General features: G+C 46.4%; 1 protein-coding gene across 3 annotated transcripts; it reads right to left on the reverse strand.

The window, feature by feature from the left end:
- Positions 1–9,237: 9,237 nt before the first annotated feature.
- LOC115550363 (uncharacterized) lies at positions 9,238–23,504 on the reverse strand. 3 transcript variants are annotated; one of them, XR_003977887.1, is made up of 5 exons: positions 21,194–23,504; positions 11,707–12,009; positions 10,205–10,578; positions 9,965–10,075; positions 9,238–9,710 (listed from the first exon to the last, which is right to left on the reverse strand). XR_003977887.1 is itself a non-coding variant. In XM_030365303.1 (5 exons), the coding sequence occupies exons 1-5, from the start codon at positions 21,240–21,242 to the stop codon at positions 9,667–9,669; spliced, it is 765 nt and encodes a 254-aa protein (XP_030221163.1). In that variant the 5' UTR covers positions 21,243–23,500; the 3' UTR covers positions 9,238–9,666. The 3 variants fall into 3 exon arrangements, 1 of the variants encoding a protein (XP_030221163.1); XR_003977888.1 differs by having other exon boundaries at positions 10,236–10,578; positions 21,194–23,503; XM_030365303.1 differs by having other exon boundaries at positions 10,321–10,578; positions 21,194–23,500.
- Positions 23,505–23,930: the final 426 nt, after the last annotated feature.

The raw sequence follows: 23,930 nt of genomic DNA on the forward strand, positions 1-23,930 counted from the left end.
AGAGTGCCTGCTTCAACCAAAAGGGGTGCCCCCTGAAGTAGAGTTAAACCCTGCTTATATAACCCACCACTCAGGTGTGGTCAATTAGGTCGTTATGACCCTTGTAGTGGCAGCTATGACCCAAAAGGGGGTCCTCGGGGTCGTCACACCTCCCCAAATAAAAAGGTTTGCTAAAAACCATTTGAAAAGTTCTATCAGAAATTTTTTTCGCTTCACTCCGTAATTAAACAACCTCAAGGAGTTAGGCAGCTTGACCTCCAGGGTTCCTCCCAGGGAGCCGAAGCACCGGGCTGTGTAGTGTGGCTGTGTGGCGTCGCAGAAGGTCTTCACACATGGAGGTTAACAGAAGACAATAAAACACTACAGGAGATGTCCCACTCAGATTCACAGACCCCGCTCTTATTATTACTATAAGAGGGGCGGACATTTTGAGTACAGGATGTGCCATTGCAGAGAGGAACTTTATACTAATATATCAAAAAATAAATAATTATTACATTTTTGATTTGATATAAATCATTTCCCTACGATTGACATCTTCATCTCATCTCATCTTCGTCCGCTTATCCGGGGTCGGGTCGCAGGGGGAGCAGCTCAAGCAGGGGGCCCTTTCCCGGGCCACATTGACCAGCTCTGACGGGGGGATCCCGAGGCGTTCCCAGGCCAGTGTTGAGATATCTGACTCGGGTCAATTTACCCAGAATTAACTTAAATTACGATGAAAGAAATGTTGGTTCAACCCAACTACTAATGTTTAAACCAAGAGCTCCCAAACCATAAGTGACCCCATTTGCCCCATGTTGAGCATCTCGACCTCAGTATGGCAACCCAGTCGCCAAGAAAAAACGTTGACGGTGTACGTTTCCATGAACACTGGATACGTAGCATTTCAGCGTAAAAAATAGCGTGTTAGGGGGTGTTCACACAGGCAGTTTTTTTTTTCAGGTGCGGGTGGATGTTTTACATTATATTCCTATGATACAGGGTGTTTTTGTAAAAACATCCTGGGTGCTTTTAAAAACACCGCTGCCAGCGGGTTTTTTTCACTGCTCTGGGTGGTTTTCAAGTTGGGATAAATTCAACTCGCCAAGAAAAAGCACCCGACGTCAGGCAGTTTTTTGACAGCTGACCAATGAACGAGAACCTACGTCACTAGGAAAAACGTTGGAAATTCAAGAATGGCGACCCAAACCAAGAAGTCTTTCCCGACGGAGCAACTTGTTGTTCTTGTTAGTGAACATGTTGAGTTATATGACATGACCAACAAGTTATACCACAACATATATCACAAGGAGAGTATCTGGAGGACGATCGGTGGGATTTTGGGACATTATCAAACCGTAGCTCCTGAATACAACTATGAAACGCCCCGTACTGCTGCCGTCCCCGGTTTATGTCATGCACCCGCAAACGGGAAGGTTCATCGTTATCCTCGTCGTTGTTACCTAACGCCAAAACAAGGGCTAATTTTCTCATCCTCGACATTGTAACTGACACTGTAGCGTAGTCAAACCACTTTGATATGGTAACCGATTGGCAACGTTGGCTCTAGAACATTCTGCTCTAGATTGAGCTTGACAAAACCACCCTGTCAGTTTTTTAGTTGGTAAAAAACCGCCCGGGTCAGGTGTTTTTTTAATATAAAAAAACTGCCTGTGTGAACACGCCCTTATACCTACAGTATCCACGCGTGCCGCTGTGGAGGCGGGTTTCGGGGTTTGGGTTTCACGGCTTTCGCGGCAAATTGTGGACACGATTGTTTAGGGGGGGGGGGGGGGGGAGGTAGACTGTTGTTAACCGGGGGGGGGGGGGGGGGGGGGAGACACGTTTCTTGAGGGGGACGACGACGACACGATTGTAGGGGGGGGGGGGGGCGACACGTTTCTTGAGGGGGGGGGGGAGACACGTTTGTAGGGGGGGGGGGGGGGGGCACGCTCGACAACGAGAGTTGGTTTTTATTGAACGCTCGACAACGAGAGTTGGTTTTTATTGAACGAGACTTCAACACGGAACAGCTGCACGAAACGATGGTCACGTCACTCTCGGTGACGGTGTCGACAACAATGAACACACGAACAATGTTAATAGAACAACACACAACCACATAACATCCCGAACCCATTAACCCCACTTAATCCTAACAACAAAACAAGTTAACAAAAGCCCCTTTTGTCAACTGACAACCCCAATTCCCAGAATCCCCGGAGCACGGAGCCGCGGGGCTCCGTGTTCCGGAGCCTTTATTATCTGAATGGGAAATGCAATATTTTAGGACAGATACAACATTAAACACGTTTCTAATGACATTTCTAGCGAGAAATGTACATTTTCCTTACATAATCTTCAGTCAGTGAATGTGTATGATCTTTATTAATCTTTATTATCTGAATGGGAAATGCAATATTTTAGGACCGATTCACCGTTAAACGTGTTTCTAATAACATTTCTAGCGAGAAATATACTTTTTACTTGCATAATCTTCAGTCAGTGATTGTGTCTGATCTTTAGTTTTATAGTTATTAGGATTTGATCGGCTCGCTCGCATGTTTCACCGACGTCAGGTTGTTAGGAATAGGGACGCTGCTTTCGCTAAACTAGCAGCTCACGTGCTTCCTGCGTTTGTGTTATTAAACTGTTACTTTATGTAACTTTTAATGATATCATCTTGTTAGAAACACGTATATCTGAGAGCCAACCCAGTCGCCAAAAGCATACGTTGACAGTGTACGTTTCGTGAACACTGGATTACGTCGCATTTCAACATAAAATAGCGTGTTATACACACACACGCACGCACACACACACAAGCACACACACGCATGCACAGGCACACACAGACACAGACACACACACACACACACACACACGCACACGGTGCATTTCACTGCTAAAACAACAAAATTCCCTCAAATATTATTACTAAAGAACCGTTTTCATAAGAACGAAATGTAAACCAATGCATTCTGAATGGGAGTGTTTCTCCGATTTTTCCATGCTACACAGAACGAAATGTAAACCCATGCAAATAAAGACTTCATGGTCATAATAATTTAAATATCATTAATCTCCTGAGTGTGTTGGGTGGTATTCTATTTTTTTCAACGGGGCTGGTGCCGTCTCCTTTTGACCTTTTGACCCCAGATTTCTGGGGGAATAGCTGAATCAATTCATTAGTCAATCAGAAGCATGTAAATATCTTCCCGGTGGCGTAGGAGGACGAACAAGGTGTCCTTCAACATCTACGCTTCCAGGCGATTGCATCGCATGTTTAATGGTAGTAATTAGCTGTCGAAATTGGAGGCCTTAATCAATAATGAGCAGCTATTGATTTGCTTCCGATAAAAATTTGTGACAAATGACATGTTATTTAGCATCTACACGTTGAGCTGAGTCCAATGACACCAAGCATGACACTCTAGCTAATGGTAACATGTATTTTACATGGTACACCTAGGTCTAGGACATGATCTCGGTGTAGCAAGAGGGCGAGCTTGATCTCATTGGACTCAGCTTAACGTGTAGATGCTAATTAACATGTAATTTGTCAAAAATCTCCATCGGGAAGCAAATCTATAGCTGGTCATTATTGATAAAGGCCTCCAAAATCGACAGCTAATTACTACCCCAAAACATATTCAAATATGATCATGTGTGGCACTGTTGCAATCGTCTGGAAACGTAGATGTCAAAGGACACCTTGTTTGCCCTGTTGCACGACCGGGAAGATATTTTCATACTTCTAATGGATTGATTCATATTTTAAGGTTCTCGGAGTGAGACTTTAAGCGGCTGCAGCAGAAGAGTTGAGACTAGAGCTGTGTTGAAAAAATCGATTTTCCGATTTTTAATCGATTCGCATATTAATGACCGATTATCGATTCTTACGTCCAAAGATCGATTTTCTTTTAATAAAAAAATAATAATAATAAAAAAAATAAATTCGAATTTTATAAGTTAAACATTTATATTTTATATATTCATGGAAAAAATTCATGGGATTCCCCTGAACACTTAGGGTGCTGTATATTCTTGAAAACAAATCTTGAGTGTGGTTTTAGAACAGATTTGAACATGCTCATATAGACGCCATTCAGTGCTTTTACAGTTTAAAATTGTTCTGTTCTTATGTTCGCACTTTAAAGAAAAATGCTCAACGTTTACATTTTATACTTCCAGTTTCAGTACTTCTCAGTTTATTAAGTGTGAGCAGTTTTAAAATAAAAATGCTTTTGGTAGCAACCGCTTTTGGGTGAATTCTTAATTATTTTCAAGCATAATAATAATGCACTGGTTAGTGTCCCAGTAGGAATCCACTGTTGCAGATATAGTCACCTCAATGATGTCCTCCATTTATTGTCCTGAATTATCTTTCTTGAAGGTAGATTGACCCTTAACCTTTTCATCAGTCTTCCAGCCATCAGTAACTACCAATACTTGTAAGATTTGCTGTTTAATATTGATATAATACTAGTTTTAATATGTTGCTTCTCTACACAGTCATGAAGTGAAGGAAACGGTTCAAACACATTTTTCATTTTTAATAACATTAACCCCCGGATCGAATCGAAATCGGATCGAAAATCAGATCAAAATCGGATCGACTCGGATGGAATCTGAGAAAATCGGAAAAAATCGATTCTGAAACTTAAAAATCGGAATCTAATCGATTCTTGAAATTTGAATCGAAACCCAGCTCTAGTTGAGACGAAAGATGATATCAAGACATTAATAGAATATTCCCATTCACATTATGATTCTTCGTCATAACATCCGACCAAACATCCTTTACATTCACCGAGCGAAGATTATGAAAGTCCAGGCCCCCCCTTCCTGCACTCGGGGTCCGACCGGGCCAAGTTTCGGTGCGGGGGTCCCAGTTAGGCCCTAGAATATGGTATTCAAATTTCAGGGCGGTAGGACCTTCCTATCTCAAAAACTGTTTTTCCACCACATTCTGAACCATTAGGTCTCGCAGGCAACACTTCTGAAGGGGCTTTGTCCAAATGACAGTCCATTTGGGAAAACTTTTTTTCTCTATGGGCTAGAACTACAAATCTTGGATATGTCGTTCTCGGGGCCCCGGGAAATGTGTGTAAACATTTTAGCATCCCTAGCTATCTCGAAAAGGCCGGAAAAGGGGCGTGACCTCCAACAGTACAGTCACTGTACATAAGACAGAGGTTAGTTTCTAGGCCCCATTTTTTGCGGGATGGAGGTGTACATTTGTGGCTTAATGTGTGTAGACACAGCTGGCCTGCGGCCACGTCTTTGAAGTCTGGGGTCAAAAGGTCAAAAGGAGCCGGCACCACGCCGCTTATGAGATAACAAAAAGTGAATCTGTATTTCTCTCATAACATTTTGTCATTATTGAAGAGAGGCCTGATTCTCAGATATGCATGTTGGACTGTTAGGGTATAGGTCTGGGAAGAACTTCAGGCCAAAATCTTGCAAGCGAGCCGCTGGGTGCAGGTGCAACGAGATGGAGCACTTGCTGAGTCATTTCCTGTAGGGCTGGAGCCACAGGTTGAAGCGTATATGCGTCCTTTGAAACCCCCTTTGATATATAAGAGACCCCAAGGTACAGGTTACTTAAATGTTCTTGCCTCAGTCACCTATTGCATCACTTCCTTTAGGGCTTCGGCCTCCTAATTGATCATTGTAGTATAATTGAATGCCCTCTTTCATATTATATGATACTTCCACCACTGGGACGTGGCAACAACTCTCCAAATCCATATGGGGGGGGGGGGGGGGGATGCTTTTGGACAGTAGGGGTGTACACTAGACATAAATAGGAAGCAAACTCAGGAGAAGGAATGACCTCTCACAAATATTTATTGAATAAATTGTTTCAAATAACCCTGCCTCGTTAAATCAATGAACTTGGTGTTTTGCTTTCAAAAATAGGTTATAGAAGAAGTCTAAACTGCAGAAAATAAAAACATCCAAGCTGCCTTTTAAGGATACCTCGGAATATCTGTCTATTTTTTAACCGTCGGACCCCAGTTTACGACAAAAACAACACAATTTACGGCAGCTCCTTTGCCGCGTGGTTTTTAGAGCCATGTAAGGATTAGAGGGGGCGGTCGATAGCAACCACCATAGCAACCATGACGGTCAAGTGACCGGATGCAGCCCCGTTGAAAAAAATAGAATACCACCCAACACACTCAGGAGATTAATGATATTTAAATTATTATGACCATGAAGTCTTTATTTGCATGGGTTTACATTTCGTTCTGTGTAGCATGGAAAAATCTGAGAAACACTCCCATTCAGAATGCATTGGTTTACATTTCGTTCTTTGGAAAACGGTTCTTTAGTAATAATATTTGAGGGAATTTTGTTGTTGTTTTAGCAGCGAAATGCACCGTGTGCGTGTGTGTGTGTGTCTGTGTCTGTGTCTGTCTGTGTCTGTGTGTGTCTGTGCGTGCGTGTGCGTGTGTGTGCTTGTGTGTGTGTGTGTGTGTGTGTGTGCGTGCGTGCGTGTGTATAACACGCTATTTTATGTTGAAATGCGACGTAATCCAGTGTTCACGAAACGTACACTGTCAACGTATGCTTTTGGCGACTGGGTTGGCTCTCAGATATACGTGTTTCTAACAAGATGATATCATTAAAAGTTACATAAAGTAACAGTTTAATAACACAAACGCAGGAAGCACGTGAGCTGCTAGTTTAGCGAAAGCAGCGTCCCTATTCCTAACAACCTGACGTCGTTGAAACATGCGAGCGAGCCGATCAAATCCTAATAACTATAAAACTAAAGATCAGACACAATCACTGACTGAAGATTATGCAAGTAAAAAGTATATTTCTCGCTAGAAATGTTATTAGAAACACGTTTAACGGTGAATCGGTCCTAAAATATTGCATTTCCCATTCAGATAATAAAGATTAATATAAGCTACGCCGTGTTCCGGAGCCGCGGGGGATTCTGGGAATTGGGGTTATCAGTTGACAAATGGGGCTTTTGTTAACTTGTTTTGTTGTTAGGATTAAGTGGGGTTAATGGGTTCGGGATGTTATGTGGTTGTGTGTTGTTCTATTAACATTGTTCGTGTGTTCATTGTTGTCGACACCGTCACCGAGAGTGACGTGACCATCGTTTCGTGCAGCTGTTCCGTGTTGAAGTCTCGTTCAATAAAAACCAACTCTCGTTGTCGAGCGTTCAATAAAAACCAACTCTCGTTGTCGAGCGTGCCCCCCCTACAAACGTGTCTCCCCCCCCCTCAACTAACGTGTCTCCCCCCCCCCCCTCCCCTGTCAACAACAGTCTACCCCCCCCCCCCCCCCCCCCCCCCCCTAAACAATCGTGTCCACAATTTGCCGCGAAAGCCGTGAAACCCAAACCCCGAAACCCGCCTCCACAGCGGCACGCGTGGATACTGTAGGTATAACACGCTATTTTTTACGTTGAAATGCTACGTATCCAGTGTTCATGGAAACGTACACAGTCAACGTTTTTTCTTGGCGACTGGGTTGAGTATGGTCTCAGTGGAGGTCTCTAGTCTGTTCACAGGAACCCACAAACCAGCCTACTTGAGACCCACAATTCATCGCAAAAGTGGAAGTGGGGCAACAGCTTGGGACAGTTCCTATTCACCACAGCTGTACTTAAAGCGCCAATGTCTCATTAGGATGAAGACGACCCACAGAACTGTTTTAAGAGCAGTATACTGGCTACATTCTAGGTTGCAATTATTATCAACACAAGGAAAACAGGAAAATAAATGATGAATTCATATTAAAATTCTCCCAGTAAATATGAAAGATTTTGGGAAATGTTTTCTCGTGTCGTTTCAATTCGGGGAAGTCAGAGACAGAAGAGAAGCAAACATAGCTCAACGGTTTGCAGAGGTCACTTGAACCAATCAAGTTACAAAAACTTGGACGTTTCTCTTGTTTAAGGTCACAAAGGTGTAATATCCATGAGATTGGCTCTTTTCTTTATAGTTTTGGAACATTTACTGAGAAAGTATGTTTCAGTCCTATGTTGCAAGATTTTTGTTGTTACAACATCAAGTTTTAAGTATTAACATGAGGTTTTGTACTGTTTCCTATTTAAAAGCAATACTTCTTGTGTTTCATTCTTTCTGGTAGCTCGATTTCGCTTGGCATATTTTACATTTCACCTTATGATCTCCTATTTCTTTAAAGTATTTAAATTCTTCGCTGCGCTGTGCTTTAACCGCCATCTTTTACACTAACTTTTTGAATGCTGGCGTGCCTGCACACGGCAAGGAACGCGCCACACAGAAATTGATACATTTCATTTGCTTTGTGCCCACGGCATGCGTTAGTGGCGCAGACAGAAAATTGATACATTTTCTTCAGAAAACTTTGTTTGTGTGTGTATATGCAAACTCGAGTTTGCCTGTCCACCAACCAAGTTCATTTGTAACGAGGAGTACTCGAGTAATCGATTCCTCACGCGCGCCCATCCCTACTTCCTACGGATGCCCTATGGCATCACCACGGGGAGTGAGGTGTCCAGAGGTGCATGGAGAAACTCTTCGAAGGATTGCCGTGTGCAATTGTGATAGATGACATTTTGGTGTGGGGCCGCTCGAGAGAGGAGTATGATCTCCGTCTCCGCCAAGTCATGGACAGGATAAGGGCTGTCAAGCTCAGACTGAACCCTGAGAAGGGCCGTTTCAGGGTCACTGAGGTTGCTTATGTCGGTCACCAGCTCACTGACCAGGGTGTGAAACCCGACCCTGCCAAAACCGCTGCCGTCCGCCTGATCCCCCGCCGGAGGACAAGAACGGTATCCAAAAGTTCCCTCCCCCTTTTACAAACCCTGGATCACCCACCAATCGATCACTTCCTGTTATCATTTGAGTTGAATGCCCTCATTGATGTGAAAGTGTTCAACAGGAGTACAGCGGGCCTTACCCTATAAGCTGTGCCTCTGACTGGGGGGCTGCTGTTCGTCAGATGACCGCCTGGTGGCGGTAGAAATGCGCCGTGTTTTCAAAATCCAAAGAAGAAAAGGGAGAAATTCAACACATTTCGGCTGGAGGCCTGAAAGGACATTCGTTCGTAACCAACAGATTAAACATCATATTCAATCACTGAAGGAAGGTAATGGAAATAAAATGCATATTTTTTGCTAGAACTGTTCTAAAACCCAATTTTCTTGACAAACGATATTAAAATATTGCATTTTCCACCAAGGATCAACTTAATGTCAGCCATATTGTTTGTTTTGGCAGTAGAAGATGACAACCCCTAGAAAGTAAGGCAAGGCAACTTTATTTATATCACACTTATATACACGAGGCGGACTCAAAGTACCTCACATAAACACATTGCCATACAATAAAATGAAATAATAAAATAAAATAGATAAATATAAGAAAACAAAGGCAAAGTAAAAAAATTCAATCAATATTATATGCTATCAATTTAATTAATTAATTGAAAAAATTACATTAACATTTACATTTAGGGCATTTAGCAGACACTTGTATCCGAAGCGACTTAGAAACTGTATATATCGCTGTCAGTACAGAAGGATGTTCAGAGAACCAAGTGACAAGCACTTACAATCACTAGGTTAACCCATTCCCTGTATACAACAGAGACAGCTAGGATAGGACGCCCTTTAGCTTCCAGCGTCCGCCTGAGGCCTGGAGCCACCTGGAACAGCCGTTCTCCTCCTCACTCCCCTGCTCCCCCGGTCGCCATGGAGGACAGCGGGATGTCTGATGAGCAGAAGATTAGAAAATGAGAAAACATGGGCCATAAGATGGATAGATAAATACTGTATTCATCCCCATTGGAAAATTCAGGTATCTAGTAGGCTACCTCACTAAGTCAGTCAACAGACGGTAGAATTCACGATCAACAAAATGGAAAAACAGTAAAAGTCAACAAAATAAGTCAATAAAAAGTGAGCAATATTGCTCATAAATAAAGTGTGTGCTTAACAGTTGTCCCAAAGAGCCACACTGCGTACCTTGAGGTCTTGAAGTTTTCTTTTTCTTCTTCTTCAGGGCCCAGTAGACTCCCAATGCTACTAGCAGCAGCCCCACCACCGTCAGATAACGAGCGACGATAGGGATGGGGTCTGGGACAAAGAAAAGCAGGGTTATGTATCTGTAGATATTCATTGTTTCTCAAAACGGTTAGTGGTCCTTTTCCTTAAAAAAGAAAAATACAGTTTTAAGTAAATTGATTGTAAGGAAATAGTATTTACTGGGGAGGGGAGGGGTTATGTGACCTATAACCTTCATGTGACGGTTATGTGACGGATCAACGGCGAGTGGATCCAAGGGTCTCTCGTTGATTTTTGTCGTTGTGTTTTTCACTCACGGTCACACACAGACAGGGCTAGGTTAGCCGCGGCTGCGCTCACGTTGTTGCGGACCGAGCAGGTGATCAGCCCCGACAGGCCCGGCTCCAGAGTGATGTCACTAGCGTTACTGGGTCCAGAGAGGAGACGCGTGGCATTCAGCGGGAGTCCGTCTAGACTCCAGCTGTAGTGGGGTCCGTCCCCCTCTGCAGCGCAGGACACCCTCTGCTGTCCCCGGGACAGACACTCCCGGGACAGGAGGGGAGAGGAGACCGGGGCTAAGGGAAACCGTTGAGGCGTACAGTTTGTAAGCTTCAAGTAGAGGCTTACTTTTCCCAGACTACCAGGTGTTAACTGTACTTGACAAATTGTATACCGAAAAGGTAAATGAAGTAGTAACGTACGCATCTAAAAGGTTTTAAATCAAATTTGGTCAGTATTAATAATAAATGGACGGAGGGACTGTTTAAAGAGTGTAGATATGCTACAATATAGCATGTAAGGTTAACCATAATGTTAACAGAGCCTGAGAGCCAACAGTGATTCTAAGAGCTACGAGGTCAGCGGTCACGGTCAGGGTCTAAAATGTAGACCGCTCAAACCAGCGGTTTCCCTCTTATCTGTAACCCTGGTTACCAATAACTGCTAATATATTTAGTGCCGTCAAGCGATTAAAATATTTAATCACATTAATGCCATAGTTAACTCGCGATTAATCGCAAATGTTTTTCTATGCTAAATATCCCTTGATTTCTTTGTCCCATTAATTTCTCATTTTAATGCTCTTGATCAACATGGAGAACTGCATCGGCTTGGCACAACTTTGGCACAAGCCTATAGTGCAATTAAACGATGAATATACAAACATACTGCCTTGAACATAGCAGTCAGGCTACTGCTTCTTTGTTTTGAGCAAAAGAAAAAAACTGACAGCACTAAAATATATATGTATATTAGTGCTGTCAGTTAAACACGTTAACGGCGTTAACACAAACCAATTTTAACGGCGTTAATTTTATCGCGCGATTAACGCAATTTTTATAAAAAAATATATCAGATTTTTTTTGGCTCAAAACAAAGAAGCAGTAGCCTGACTGCTATGTTCAAGCTAGTATGTTTGTATGTTCATCGTTTAATTGCACTATGGGCTTGTTTTTTGTATCGTCCCGTTTTGATCAGTATATGCCAATGATGTGATCAATAAAAAACCATTTGCACACGGCAAGCCGATGCACTTCTCCATGTTGATAAGAGCATTAAAATGAGAAAAATTAATGGGACAAAGAAATCAAGTGATATTTAGCATAAAAAAAAGAATTGCGATTGATCGTGAGTTAACTATGACATTAATGCGATTAAATATTTTAATCGCTTGACAGCACTAATATATATGTATAGTTACTCACCTTCAATGGATAAATAAAAATAATTTGTTGTCCTTCTTAAGCCAAATGAATCAAGCATTGAGTATTCACCATTGTCCGACCTGTTGAGGTCCTTTACAGTTAATATTCTAGGACTGTAAGTAATTGAAAATCGAGGGTTTAATATCTGAGGGTCTAAAAGATCAATCAGAACATTGTTTTGCTTCACTTCATATTGAAACGGCCTTGAGGTCTTGGACAGCTTGACCTCCAAGGTTCCTCCCTGGGAGCCGAAGCACCGGGCTGTGTATTCTTCCTGTGTGGCGTCGCAGAAGGTCTTCACACCTGGAGGTTTACAGAAGACAATAAAGCACTACAGGAGATGTCTGACTCAGATTCACAGAGCCCCGCTCTTATTAAGAGGGGTGGACATTTTGAATACAGTATGTGCCAATGCAGAGAGGAACTGTATATTCAGTGGTGGACAGTAATGGAGTACAAGTAATTCGTTACTGTACTTAAGTAACTTTTGTAGCATATCTGGGGTCTCATTTATAAAACTGTGCGTGGGATCGTTACTAAAAATGTGCGTACGCCCAGAAGCCAAGTTTTGCGTGCGCCAAAAAATATTCGGATTTATAAAACACTGCGTACGCGCACCTGTACGCATCTTTGCTTTATAAATCACATACTGACTACAATTGTGCGCAGCTGAATCAGCTTCACGTTCCGCCCTCTACACGCCCCTTTTTAACCATAAATGGTCAATGCAAATGACCTCATGAATGCGATCTGCATATAAAACAGACTCAGATGCCGGTATTATGTCTTGTTGGAAACAATGGCAGAAGTACTGAGAAAATCAAAAAAGCGAAATTTCACGGAGGTTGAAGTGGAGACACTTGTGGGTGAGATGGAGGCCCGAAAGGATTGGGATCGCCAACAACAAAAAGCAGAGTGAGTGGCAACATGTTGCTGCAGCAGTGAACTCTGTCAGTAGCACGGAGCGCACTTTCCCAGAATTAGAAAAAGAAGTGGTCTGACATGGAGTTACATATTTTTATGTAGCCTACTGTAACAGACTGTTCGGCGTTTAGTCTGGAAAAGGAGGTGTGTCCCTCGTGAGTTGCTGTAAGGGGGGGAAGTTGACTGTTGATGTGTTGTGTGTGGGGGAGGGGGATTAAAGTGAAGCCGAGTGGGCTGCTGAACGCACTACCTCGTCTCTGGTCCCGGTCTTTGTTTTATATAATAATTGGTATCGTTGAACTCAGAACGCTCGGCTACATTGGTGGCAGCGGTGTTCTTCAGTGAACCGCTGATTGTGTTTAGTTGAGTATTTTGTCTGCTGCGGCGCCTTGTCGGTGTTAGTTTTAGTTTCAGTTAGTTATTGGTTTAGCTGCCCCAGTATAGCTAGCTGGCTGACCGCACGTGGTGCGTGATAGAAGGTTGACATGTGGAGCGCAGACGAGGACCCTTTTAAACCCAGTGCAAGGATGCTGGGCAGATACTCGCCGGGCGGAGCTGTAAAGATCGACCTGCCTGCTCCTTTTACCGGGGACGGGAGCCAGAGTTTCCTCAGCTGGGCGAGGCAGTTGGAGGTGGCCGTCGGCGCCACGGCAGGGGGCGGCCACGGCTGTACGGAAGAGCTGGTGAGGATTCTTCCCACTCGCCTCAGCAAGTCCGCTTTTCTGCTGTGGGACAGTCTTCCTGATGCGACCAAGTTGGATTATGCGGCGATTAAAGAGAGGCTGGGAGCAGCGTTTGGACAGAGACAGTTAATGGACCGGTTCAGAGCAAGCCTGTCAGCCCGTGTGCGTGCTTCTGGTGAAAGTCTGGAGGTGTACGCTGCTGATGTGAGCCGGCTGGTCACAGAGGCATTTCCGGATTATGGTGGTGTTGCACAGAGGGAGGAGAAGTTTCGGCGTTTCCTGGCTGGTCTTGACCCGGCTTTGAAGGCCAAGTGTTTGGAGATGGGCGCCACGGACCTGGAGGAGGCTTTACACGTGGCGGAGCGATGTGAGAACGCCAGAATGACCCTACAGAGAGACTGCGTGAGTACTGCTGCTGCTGCCTACGGTGGTGGGGGCCCATCTGTACAGTCCGTGTCAGTCTCTGATGGTCTCCAGAGAGCTGTTGAAAAGCTAACTGAGGACATGCACACCATGAGAGTGGGAATGAAAGAACTTTGTGAGGAAAATCGGAGGCTGAGGTCGGGGGATGCTGACACAAGGGGGCGAAGGTTTCGCTCGCCCTCAGGAGGAGGCTGTAACTGTACCTGTGGCGAGTGGGGCTGCCAGTTGAGAGGCTCTCGTGAGGAACACCGTGGCCGCTCCCCCGAGCCTGGGCGGTCCCCACGCCAGGGGGGTTTTCCGTCTCGTGGCTATCGTTCAGATCCGTCTGGGATGCCCTCCAGGCCGCCTGGGGGTAGAAGCCCTAGCCCGAACTGGCGTGCCCGACGTGAGGACGAGCCCAGGCGACGTGAGGACGAGCCCAGGCGACGTGAGGACGAGTCCAGGCGACGTGAGGACGAGCCCAGGCGACGTGAGGACGAGCCCAGGCGACGCGGCGTGCACTTCCTGCCACGACAGCAGGATGCTGACAACGGCCATCAGGGAAGCGGCCGGTAGCTGGTGTCGAGGCCCAAACGCCAGCTACTCCTATGGTGGGTCCCTTGAGCCATGACTTTTCCAATGACATTGCTTGTATGGATTATACTGGCCAATCAACTTCTTTCATCAGGGGTGTGGTTGAAGGCACAGAGGTTCTCATGTTGGTGGACTCCGGGGCCTCGGTGTCACTGATTAGTGCAGACTTCCGTATGTCAGTCCCTGCCCTGCGAAACAGGCCTCTGAAAAAGAACTATATTGACTCTCGGGCAGTTAATGGACAAAAATTAGACACACTGGGTACCAGTGAGATCACCTTCCGCCTGGGCCCGACCTGCTGGCAGCACACTTTCCATGTGCTAAGGGAATCCACTCAGTGTGTTCTACTCGGACTGGACTTTCTGGCTAAGAATCACGCATTGTTGGATTTGGGGCGAGGGGTTTTACAACTATGGGACGTTTCTGTTCCCCTGCTTCAGGGTGGAGAGTTGGTCCCAAGTTGTTGTAACGTATCCCTCGCTGACGTCATGACCATTCCTCCGCTGAGTGAGGCTCTGGTGCCAGTGAACATTCTCACTCCTGCTGGAGCTAGTCAACCTGCTGCAGACTTTCAGGGATATCTGGAGCCTAACATCCCAGAAACAACGGGGCTGGTGGTTGCTCGTACAGTGAGCAGTGTGAGGAATGGTGTGACCTCAGCCCGCATCCTCAATCCCACAGGGGAGGCGGTTGAACCAGGGTCTACACCTGGGTGAGTTTTACCCAGTCGGAAAGGGAGACATTTTAGTGCCGCCTCGTGTCGTCGACAATCATCCAGCTGTGCCGCCGGCTGCTGCAGGCCCTGTCTCCTTAGAGGAGTCTCCTGTTACGGCTGAGCAGAGGGCCAAGCTGGCTGAGTTGCTGCAGAGGTTCACTGATATCTTTAACCTGGGTGACAGAAACACGGGCAGGTGCACCCTGATCAAACACCATATAAGAACTGGGGACCACCCCCCTGTGAAGCAGCGTGCTTATCGTGCAGCACCTGGGAAACGGACAGAGATTGAACGTCAGGTGGCTGAACTGCTGGTTGATGGAGTTGTGGAAGAGAGTTGTAGCCCCTGGGCATCTCCAGTGGTGCTTGTGAGGAAGAAAGGGGGACAGTGGAGGTTCTGCATTGATTATCGTCGGCTGAATGCAGTGACGATCAAAGACTCACACCCCCTCCCGCGAGTGGATGATAGCCTAGATGCTCTGGCTGGCTCGGCCTGGTTCAGCACGCTTGACTTTTCGAATGGCTACTGGCAGGTAGAGATGGCTGAGGAGGATCGCGAGAAGACAGCTTTCACGACCGGCCGGGGCCTGTATCAGTGGCGGGCTATGCCTATGGGTCTGACCAATTCTCCAGCCACTTTTCAACGAATGATGGAGCTCATTCTGAGGGGCCTGCCATGGCACATTTGTGTGGTATATCTGGATGATATACTGATTTACAGCCGTACATTCTCAGACCATCTCCTTCATTTGGATGAAGTCCTTTCTAGGATCCAGCTGGCGGGCCTGAAGTTGAATTCCAAGAAATGCCACTTTGCCAGGGACCATGTCGTGTTTTTGGGCCACGTGGTCTCCAGGGATGGTCTCCAACCAGACCCGCGGAACACTGATAAGGTGAGAACTTGGCCAACCCCCCGCACCCCGTCAGACGTCAGGGCCTTTGTGGGTCTATGCTCCTATTATAGGAGATTTGTGCGTAATTTCTCCCAGCACGCTGCACCACTAAACCGGCTGGCAGGGAAGAATGTGCCCTTTGAGTGGTCGGCTGAGTGTGAGGCGGCGTTCACCTACCTCAGGCAAGTGCTTACATCTTCTCCGGTAGTTACGCTACCTAACTTTGCACTTCCTTTCAAGGTGTACACCGACGCCTCTAAAGACTCGGTTGGGGCAGTGCTAGCGCAGGATGAAGAGGGTTGTGAGAAGGTGATTGCCTACGCAAGCCAGGCCCTCACACACACACAGAAGAGATGGTCCACCTTCGACAGGGAACTATGGGCTGTGGTGTGGGCAGTCCGTGAGTTCAAACACTATGTGGGACTATCCACGTTCTGCATCATCACTGACCATCGCCCTCTGCTGGGCCTTAGGCGCATGGCCATTGATAATGACCCTACTGGACGGAGGTGTAGGTGGGTGCTGGAGTTGGACCCGTTTGACTGGGTCATGGTCCACAAGGATGGCGCCCGCCACAAAAATGCGGACGCTCTGTCCCGCCGACCCGTGTCTCCAGACTTTGTCGAGCCAGATGCTCCTTCAGCCGGGCTTTGCGCCGTAGCCTCAGTGGAGGTGTCTGACCACTCTCCGCCTGCAGACGGGGCACAAACAGAGCCAGTTCCGGTGTATTCACTTAGTGGTGGTGGAGCTGAATTGCGGTCAGCACAGCGTGAAGACCCTGACATTAGTGTTGTGTTGTCTTGGTTGGAGCAGGGCAGAGTGCGGCGGCCTCGTAGACTCCCCGGGGGTTCCTCTGCCAGCTTGAGGAAGTTATGGACTGAGTTCCACCGTCTGTCGGTAATGGAGGGGCTGCTGTGCCGCACGGCGTTGCCTGAAACCACGGGAGAGAAGCAAATTCAGGCTGTTGTTCCTGCAGCCATGGTGCCGGAGATCCTTCAACAGTTGCATGGGGGGCCGGCTGCTGCACACTTTTCCGCTGAACGTGTGTGGGAGAAAGCCAAGCAATCTTGCTACTGGCCCTTCATGTTGAGGGACATAAGACGGTGGTGTGAGCAATGTAGGGCCTGTCAGACTCGCAGGTGCCCAGTCCCAGGGCCGAGGGCTCCTATGGGAGGGTCCCAAGTTGACCGTCCTCTGCAGAGGGTGGCCGCAGACATTCTGGAGCTGCCCATGACATCTCGGGGGAACAGGTACATCTTAGTGGTCGAGGACTACTTTACAAAGTTTGTTGCCCTGTATGCCTTACCGAATCAGACAGCACACTCAGTCGCGCGCTGCCTTTTTGAGGATTATGTGTTGGTGCATGGTGTTCCAGAAATCCTGCATACCGACCAGGGCCGGCAGTTCGAAGCAGAGGTGATTCAGAGCCTCTGTCAATGGCTGGGGATTAAGAAAACACGCACCACTGCCTATAATCCCAAATCTGATGGCATGGTGGAGCGTCACAACCGGACTCTGATCGATCAGCTGGCAAAGATGTTGCTTTCGCATGGAGGTGAATGGGACACTTATGTGAAGCAAGTCGCCTTTGCATACAACTCCTCTAAACATGCCAGCACCCGGTTCACCCCCTTCTACCTAATGCATGGACGTGAGGCCCGGGTTCCTGCTGACGTGCTGGTGCCTGCTGGTGATCTGGACTCCCGGGGCACTGGGTCCCAGATGGATTATGCATCCACCATTGCAGAGCGACTGGAGTCAGCCTTCGGCGCAGCCAGGCTTAACTCTGCGGAGGCTCGCGAGAGACAGAAACTGTACCATGACCAGAGTAGCTGCCACCGTCCTTTTAGTGTAGGTGGGCTGGTGTGGCTGAATAACCCCACGGAAAGGCGTATGAAGCTGGCACCGCACTGGAAGGGCCCATATCGGGTCGTGCAAGTGCTGGTTTCTGGTGGGGAGGCTGCACTAACATATCGCATTATCAGCGCTCTCGACCCGATGGAGCGGGCTCAAGTGGTTCATCATGACAGACTGAAACCGTACACTCTGCCATTGCCGGCACAGGCTGTTCCTGCCACTCCTGTTGCCGTTGGTTCTCCTCCTGTGGTCGAGTCTTCGCTCCCACAGAGCAGGGATCAGCCTCGGGCTGGTGAGTTGGACAATGGACTGGGTGGGAACTTACCGGAGCTCAGGTCCGGACAGTCTCGCGGCGGGCGAGTGGTGCGGCCTCCGTCCCATTTGCAGGACTTTGTCATGTTTTGAAGTTATGGTGTTCTGGATTTGTTAATGCTGTGGAAGTTTGCTTGATAAAAAAAAAAGGTTTGAATTGATGAAAAGGTGAAATGTACGGTGAAAGCAAATGAGTTCATTGTATTGTTTTTGTTAATTTTGTTTCAGGTTGGGTTTATGTGTTTAGCCTCAAGGTGTTGCACAAATGTTTGGCAGCATTGGTTGTATGTTTGGGTCACTGGTTACAGGGTGACTGTATAGTTTGCGCTTAACAACTGCTTAGAGGATTTGGAATTCAGGTGTTTGATGTATGTTCTGATTATTTGTGTTGCCTATATTGTTGTTCTGTTGGAGTTACAGCAGATGGGGATTTGGGGGGATATTCTCCCCATGTTTTTTGTTCAGGTGAAACGTGGACGTTTCTTATTGAGGAGGGGACGTGTGTAACAGACTGTTCGGCGTTTAGTCTGGAAAAGGAGGTGTGTCCCTCGTGAGTTGCTGTAAGGGGGGGAAGTTGACTGTTGATGTGTTGTGTGTGGGGGAGGGGGATTAAAGTGAAGCCGAGTGGGCTGCTGAACGCACTACCTCGTCTCTGGTCCCGGTCTTTGTTTTATCGTTGAACTCAGAACGCTCGGCTACACTACCAATAAATCGTTATGGTCCCTAAATACCCTCTCCCTCCTAATCCTGCCATTTGAATGGTCCGCCAGAAGTGCCATATGGTGCAGCATTACCACGGCGCTCACCTCTGTATTTATAGGGTTACGGTAATAAGACTGACGAGAATGCCTTGGATAATCAGTTTGTAATCACCCACGTAAAATGTTCTTGAACATAACCCCTTTTTAATGCCTGATTTGTCATGAAAAGCATCAAGAGTAACGGACAACGATTGTGATGAGGAGTGTGGCTTGGTTTTTCACACTTGATTTAATTGACATTTGATTATGTGTTTACAGTCTCATCTCATCTCATTTTCGTCCGCTTATCCGGGGTCGGGTCGCGGGGGGAGCAGCTCAAGCAGGGGGCCCCAGACTTCCCCTTCCCGGGCCACATTGAGCAGCTCTGACGGGGGGATCCCGAGGCGTTCCCAGGCCAGTGTTGAGATATAATCTCTCCACCTAGTCCTGGGTCTTCCCCGAGGTCTCCTCCCCACTGGACGTGCCTGAAACACCTCCCAAGGAAGGCGCCCAGTGGGCATCCTTACCAGATGCCCGAACCACCTCAGCTGCCTCCTTTCTAAGTAAAGGAGCAGCGGCTCTAATCCGAGTTCCTCACGGATGGCTGAGCTTCTCACCCTATCCCTAAGGGAGACGCCAGCCAGTTTTTCTGAGAAAACTCATCTCGGCCGCTTGTACCCGCGATCTCGTCCTTTCGGTCATCACCGAGCCCTCATGACCATAGGTGAGGATAGGAACGAAGATCGACCGGTAGATCGAGAGCTTTGCCTTGCGGCTCGTCGGGGTCTTGTTTGCGAGTGAGGGTACTATGGAGCGTGAGATTGGCCGGAGAATCGGAGCAGCGGGGGCGGTATTGCGTTCGCTTTACCGCACCGTTGTAACGAAAAGAGAGCTAGCCTACTTGAACTCCTTCACTTGGGCTAAGGATTACAGATGTTTACAGTGTCACATGAAAATGATGTTGACACATGTTGGACAGATGCTCTATTCCATGCAGTCGCGCCGTCAGTGGACAGTATGGTGGAGTAACGGGATTAAATATAGAGAATTTCTTTTTATTTCTATTCTAAGGAGATATTTCTGGAGTTATAACTGAGAAATAACGCAGTGGACTTAAATTATTCTGATTAGGATTTAACGCATGATAGGGGTTGAAATTAAATTTATGAAGGGCGATGATAAAACATAATCGTTCTTCTCACTCTGCAATTCTTCGGTCTGACTTCAGTTCACCACCACACCGTCTGTGTCGCCAATTCTCCTTTTCCTCCAAACCATGCGTACGCATGGGTCAGAGTTTGCTTAGGGCTGCGCACATTTTCCCGTCAAGTTGGTTTTTTATAGATCACAACCTTGGCGTGAAAAGTCACGTACGCAACTTTCAGCCCCGTTTTGTGCGTACGCAACGGTTATAAATGAGACCCCTGTACTTTACTTGAGTATCATTATTTTGTGAGATTTTATACTTTTACTCAAAAACATTTCGTAGAGGTCCCGGGGAAATCTTACTTTTTACTCCACTACATTCCAAAAACCTGTCATTCCTTTCAACGTTCCTTTCCACGACATGCATGCGTGACCATAGACACAGCTAACCAATGTGGACGTTGCGGAGCCTAAACAACTTCAATATTTAACCTAGAAACACCATGTCATGCTTAAACGGTTACCTTAAAATTATTAATCGATTGGAAATATGATTGTTACACATCAGGCATTTGTCTGTGGGGACCCCCGTTTATATGGCTAGAGGCTAGGTGCTTTCTACATATCCAGGCGTACTCCCGGTAGAAGCTAAAAACGATGCTTGCCTCTCCAATAGTAATTAGGGGCGAGGGAGGGCCATCGGATCTCACACACACACACACACACACACACACACACACACACACACACACACACACACACACACACACGTTTCAAAGGATAGCAGTATCAGATATCACAAATAGAAAACCTTGTATTTAGAGTGTTGTAAGTGGGTTTTTAGCAAGACATTGGAACTACATTACACCAAATTACTTTTACTTTAACAAGTACGCGGTTAGAGTAATTCATCCACCACTGTATACCAATATATGTTGAATCATTTAATATTTCATTACTTTTTTGATTTGATAATCATAATTTCCCTACGATTGTCATATAAATGAAAAATACCCCACCCTAGCCCTAATACTCTTGATGATACTGGTGATGCATTGTTTTGAAGTCAAAATAAATGGTGGAGTGATAATTAAATAAATCAATCAGTCAATTTACCCAGAATTAACGTTCATCTAAACCAAGAGCAACAAAACCATAAGTGACTCAATTATGTAAAATATGTTATGAATTAATTTAGTAATAATGCCATTAAAGTCTCACCATCAGTCACACCGATTAGTAACAGCAGCAAAGCCCCCATGTTGAGCATCTCGACCTCAATGTGGTCTCAGTGGAGGTCTCGAGTCTGTTCACAGCAAAAGTGGAAGTGGTGCAACAGCTTGGGACACTTTCTTTTCACCACAGCCGTGTCAGGCCGGCTCTAGAAAGAGGACCTAGATGCAAATAGGCGAACGGTCCAAACAAGCTTTATTTTGGACTGCCTGTCCTCTCGTCAAAACAAGTGATGAAATCATTGCTATGAAACCCTCAAACGACAGGCGAGGAAAACTTGACAAAACACAAGAAACTAAAATCACACTTATCTGGAAAAACGAGAAACTAAACTCTACTCTGATCTGGCAAATAAGGTGGTAGGAAAAGAACAGAAAATCGCTAACAAGGAGAAGAAAACAAAAGCGGCTATACAACTAGGCTACGCTGCTCTGAGGCTAAAAAGGGAACAAAACAAAAGCGCTCCAAATGGAGGAAAAGGGCTAAGGAAAATAACTCCAGCACTGCAAACAGGCTGACCAAAAACATTACGAACAAAAGATCCCTCTTTCTCAGAAGAGGAAACAGAAAGTCAAAAATACAAACTTTAGTTCAGGACATGGCAAAGACAAGGCTGTGAGTCAAAAGCTGGAGGTACACGGACAGTGACGAACGAAATACTCTGGCGACAAGGACAAGGGAAGAAAAAGACTATATACACATGAGGAGGGGAGACACAGGTGGAAACAATCAGGGATCAGGGGAGACACCAGACCGGTGACACAGGAGGAAGGGCAAGTGACCTGAAACGAGAGAGAAGTTACTTTTCAAAAATAAAACTGGAAATCGACTAGACAAAAAACCCAAGACATGACATCCCTCAACGCGGTGTGACAAGCTGTATTTAAAGCGCCAACACCTCATTAGGATGAAGACGACCCACAGAACTGTTTTAAGAGCAGTATACTGGCCGCCTTCTAGGATTAAATCATTATCAACACAAAAAAATAGGAAAATAAATTATGAATCCATATTCAAGTTCTCCCAGTAAATATGTATGATTTTGTGAAATGTCGTGTCGTTTTCATTTGGGGAAGTCAGAAACAGCAGAGCAGCATACATAGCTCAACAGTTCGCAGAGGTCACTTGAACCAGTTGAGTTACAAATAACGTGGACGTTTCTCTTCTGTTCAAGACCCGTCCTCCCATTGACTCCTATATTAAAAAAAGATTGTGTTTTAAAAGTAGAATATCTTAAAAAGTATCAAATATTTTAATAATCTGAAAAGACACGCGCGATTCCAAACATTTTGAATGGAGTCTCTAGGTGAAAAATTGAGGAAGGAGATAGGTCCCAAAGTTCGCAGAGAATAATAAAGAGGAAATTTAGGAAGAAAGAATAAAACTTATGAAAACAATAGTTGAGCGCTGCATGCAGCACTTACCTAATAATTTAATACGTAAAATGCTAATATGCCCACCAGAGAATCTGTCTCCCCCACTTGGTCATGGAATGGCCAACTGGGCGTGGCTAATACCAGATATTAATTAATAATACACCCATTGTAACACTCGGTGGCTGCCACACTCCTCCTAGGAGACTTCTTCTGGGCTCCTCCAGACGTAAAGGACGCAGGGTGGGAGTGGCCACATTCACCCATTCACACACAGACGGCAGAGTCAACCATGCAAGGCAACAGCCAGCTCTTTGGCAGCAGTCAGGGTGAGGCGCCTTGCTCAGGGACACCTCGATACTCGGCTAGGAGGAGCCGGGGATTAAATTTACAACCTCCCGGTTACCAGCCCCGCTCTACCTCCTGAGCCACACGCCGTGTACTGTAAACATCGCTGGTCATCGTCTTCCAAGCCACAAACGGTATCATCTTGTAAGATACCGTGATAGAGCTTGTTTAGCGACACTCTGAGTCATGAGCCGGCTTGCTTTAGCATAATGGACCAGAGGGATGTGAACACAGAGTGGGTTCACCGGGCCAGGACCGGCCCTGGTGTAATAACGGACCCAGAGGGATGTGAACACAGAGTGGGTTCACCGGGCCAGGACCGGCCCTGGTGTAATAACGGACCCAGAGGGATGTGAACACAGAGTGGGTTCACCGGGCCAGGACCGGCCCTGGTGTAATAACGGACCCAGAGGGATGTGAACACAGAGTGGGTTCACCGGGCCAGGACCGGCCCTGGTGTAATAATGGCCGCGCTGTCAACAGGGCAACTTCTGGGACCTAATCTCCACTCTGATAATTAACTTCTGAATGCGCCGAAGTGTTGGGCTGAGCCATGTTTAATTCAGCTAGAGGGGGGGGGGAGCGGGGGAGGAGAGGGGGAGACGAGGAGGAGTGGGGGAGACGAGGAGGAGAGAGGGAGAGGAGAGGAGCGGGGGAGTGGAGGAGCGTTCGAGACGAGGAGGATAGGGGGAGACAGAGGGAGTGGGGGAGACAGAGGGAGTGGGGGAGACGAGAGGAGCGGGGGAGACGAGAGGAGCGGGGGAGACGGCCTCGCTTAATGGAAACAGTTGCAATTTTGACCGGACAAAACAGGAAAAGGCAGCAAAAAAAAAGCACGTCTTTGATTTATATTCAAATGAAATATATGAAATAGAAATTGGATTCTTCTTCCATTGCAGACAAATGAATTTCCTGGTGGAGAATTGTTTTGTATCATTTGGTGGTGCTAATACACAGCTCAGAGCATCAGAGGCAGGACTCTGCAGGAGATTGTAAGAAACTTC

The sequence above is a fragment of the Gadus morhua genome, chromosome 9 (assembly GCF_902167405.1).
Source record: "Gadus morhua chromosome 9, gadMor3.0, whole genome shotgun sequence".
In the NCBI taxonomy this organism is placed as follows: domain Eukaryota; kingdom Metazoa; phylum Chordata; class Actinopteri; order Gadiformes; family Gadidae; genus Gadus; species Gadus morhua.

What these genes read in the sequence shown, in the direction of transcription:
- LOC115550363 (XM_030365303.1), bottom strand. Translation starts at nt 21,242, where the DNA reads ATGCTCAACATGGGGGCTTTGCTGCTGTTACTAATCGGTGTGACTGAT. An exon ending in ACTAATCGGTGTGACTGATG is followed by an intron (nt 12,010 to 21,193) that starts GTGAGACTTTAA and finishes GTAAACCTCCAG; the next exon opens with GTGTGAAGACCTTCTGCGAC. An exon ending in GAAAACTTCAAGACCTCAAG is followed by an intron (nt 9,711 to 9,964) that starts GTACGCAGTGTG and finishes TCTGCTCATCAG; the next exon opens with ACATCCCGCTGTCCTCCATG.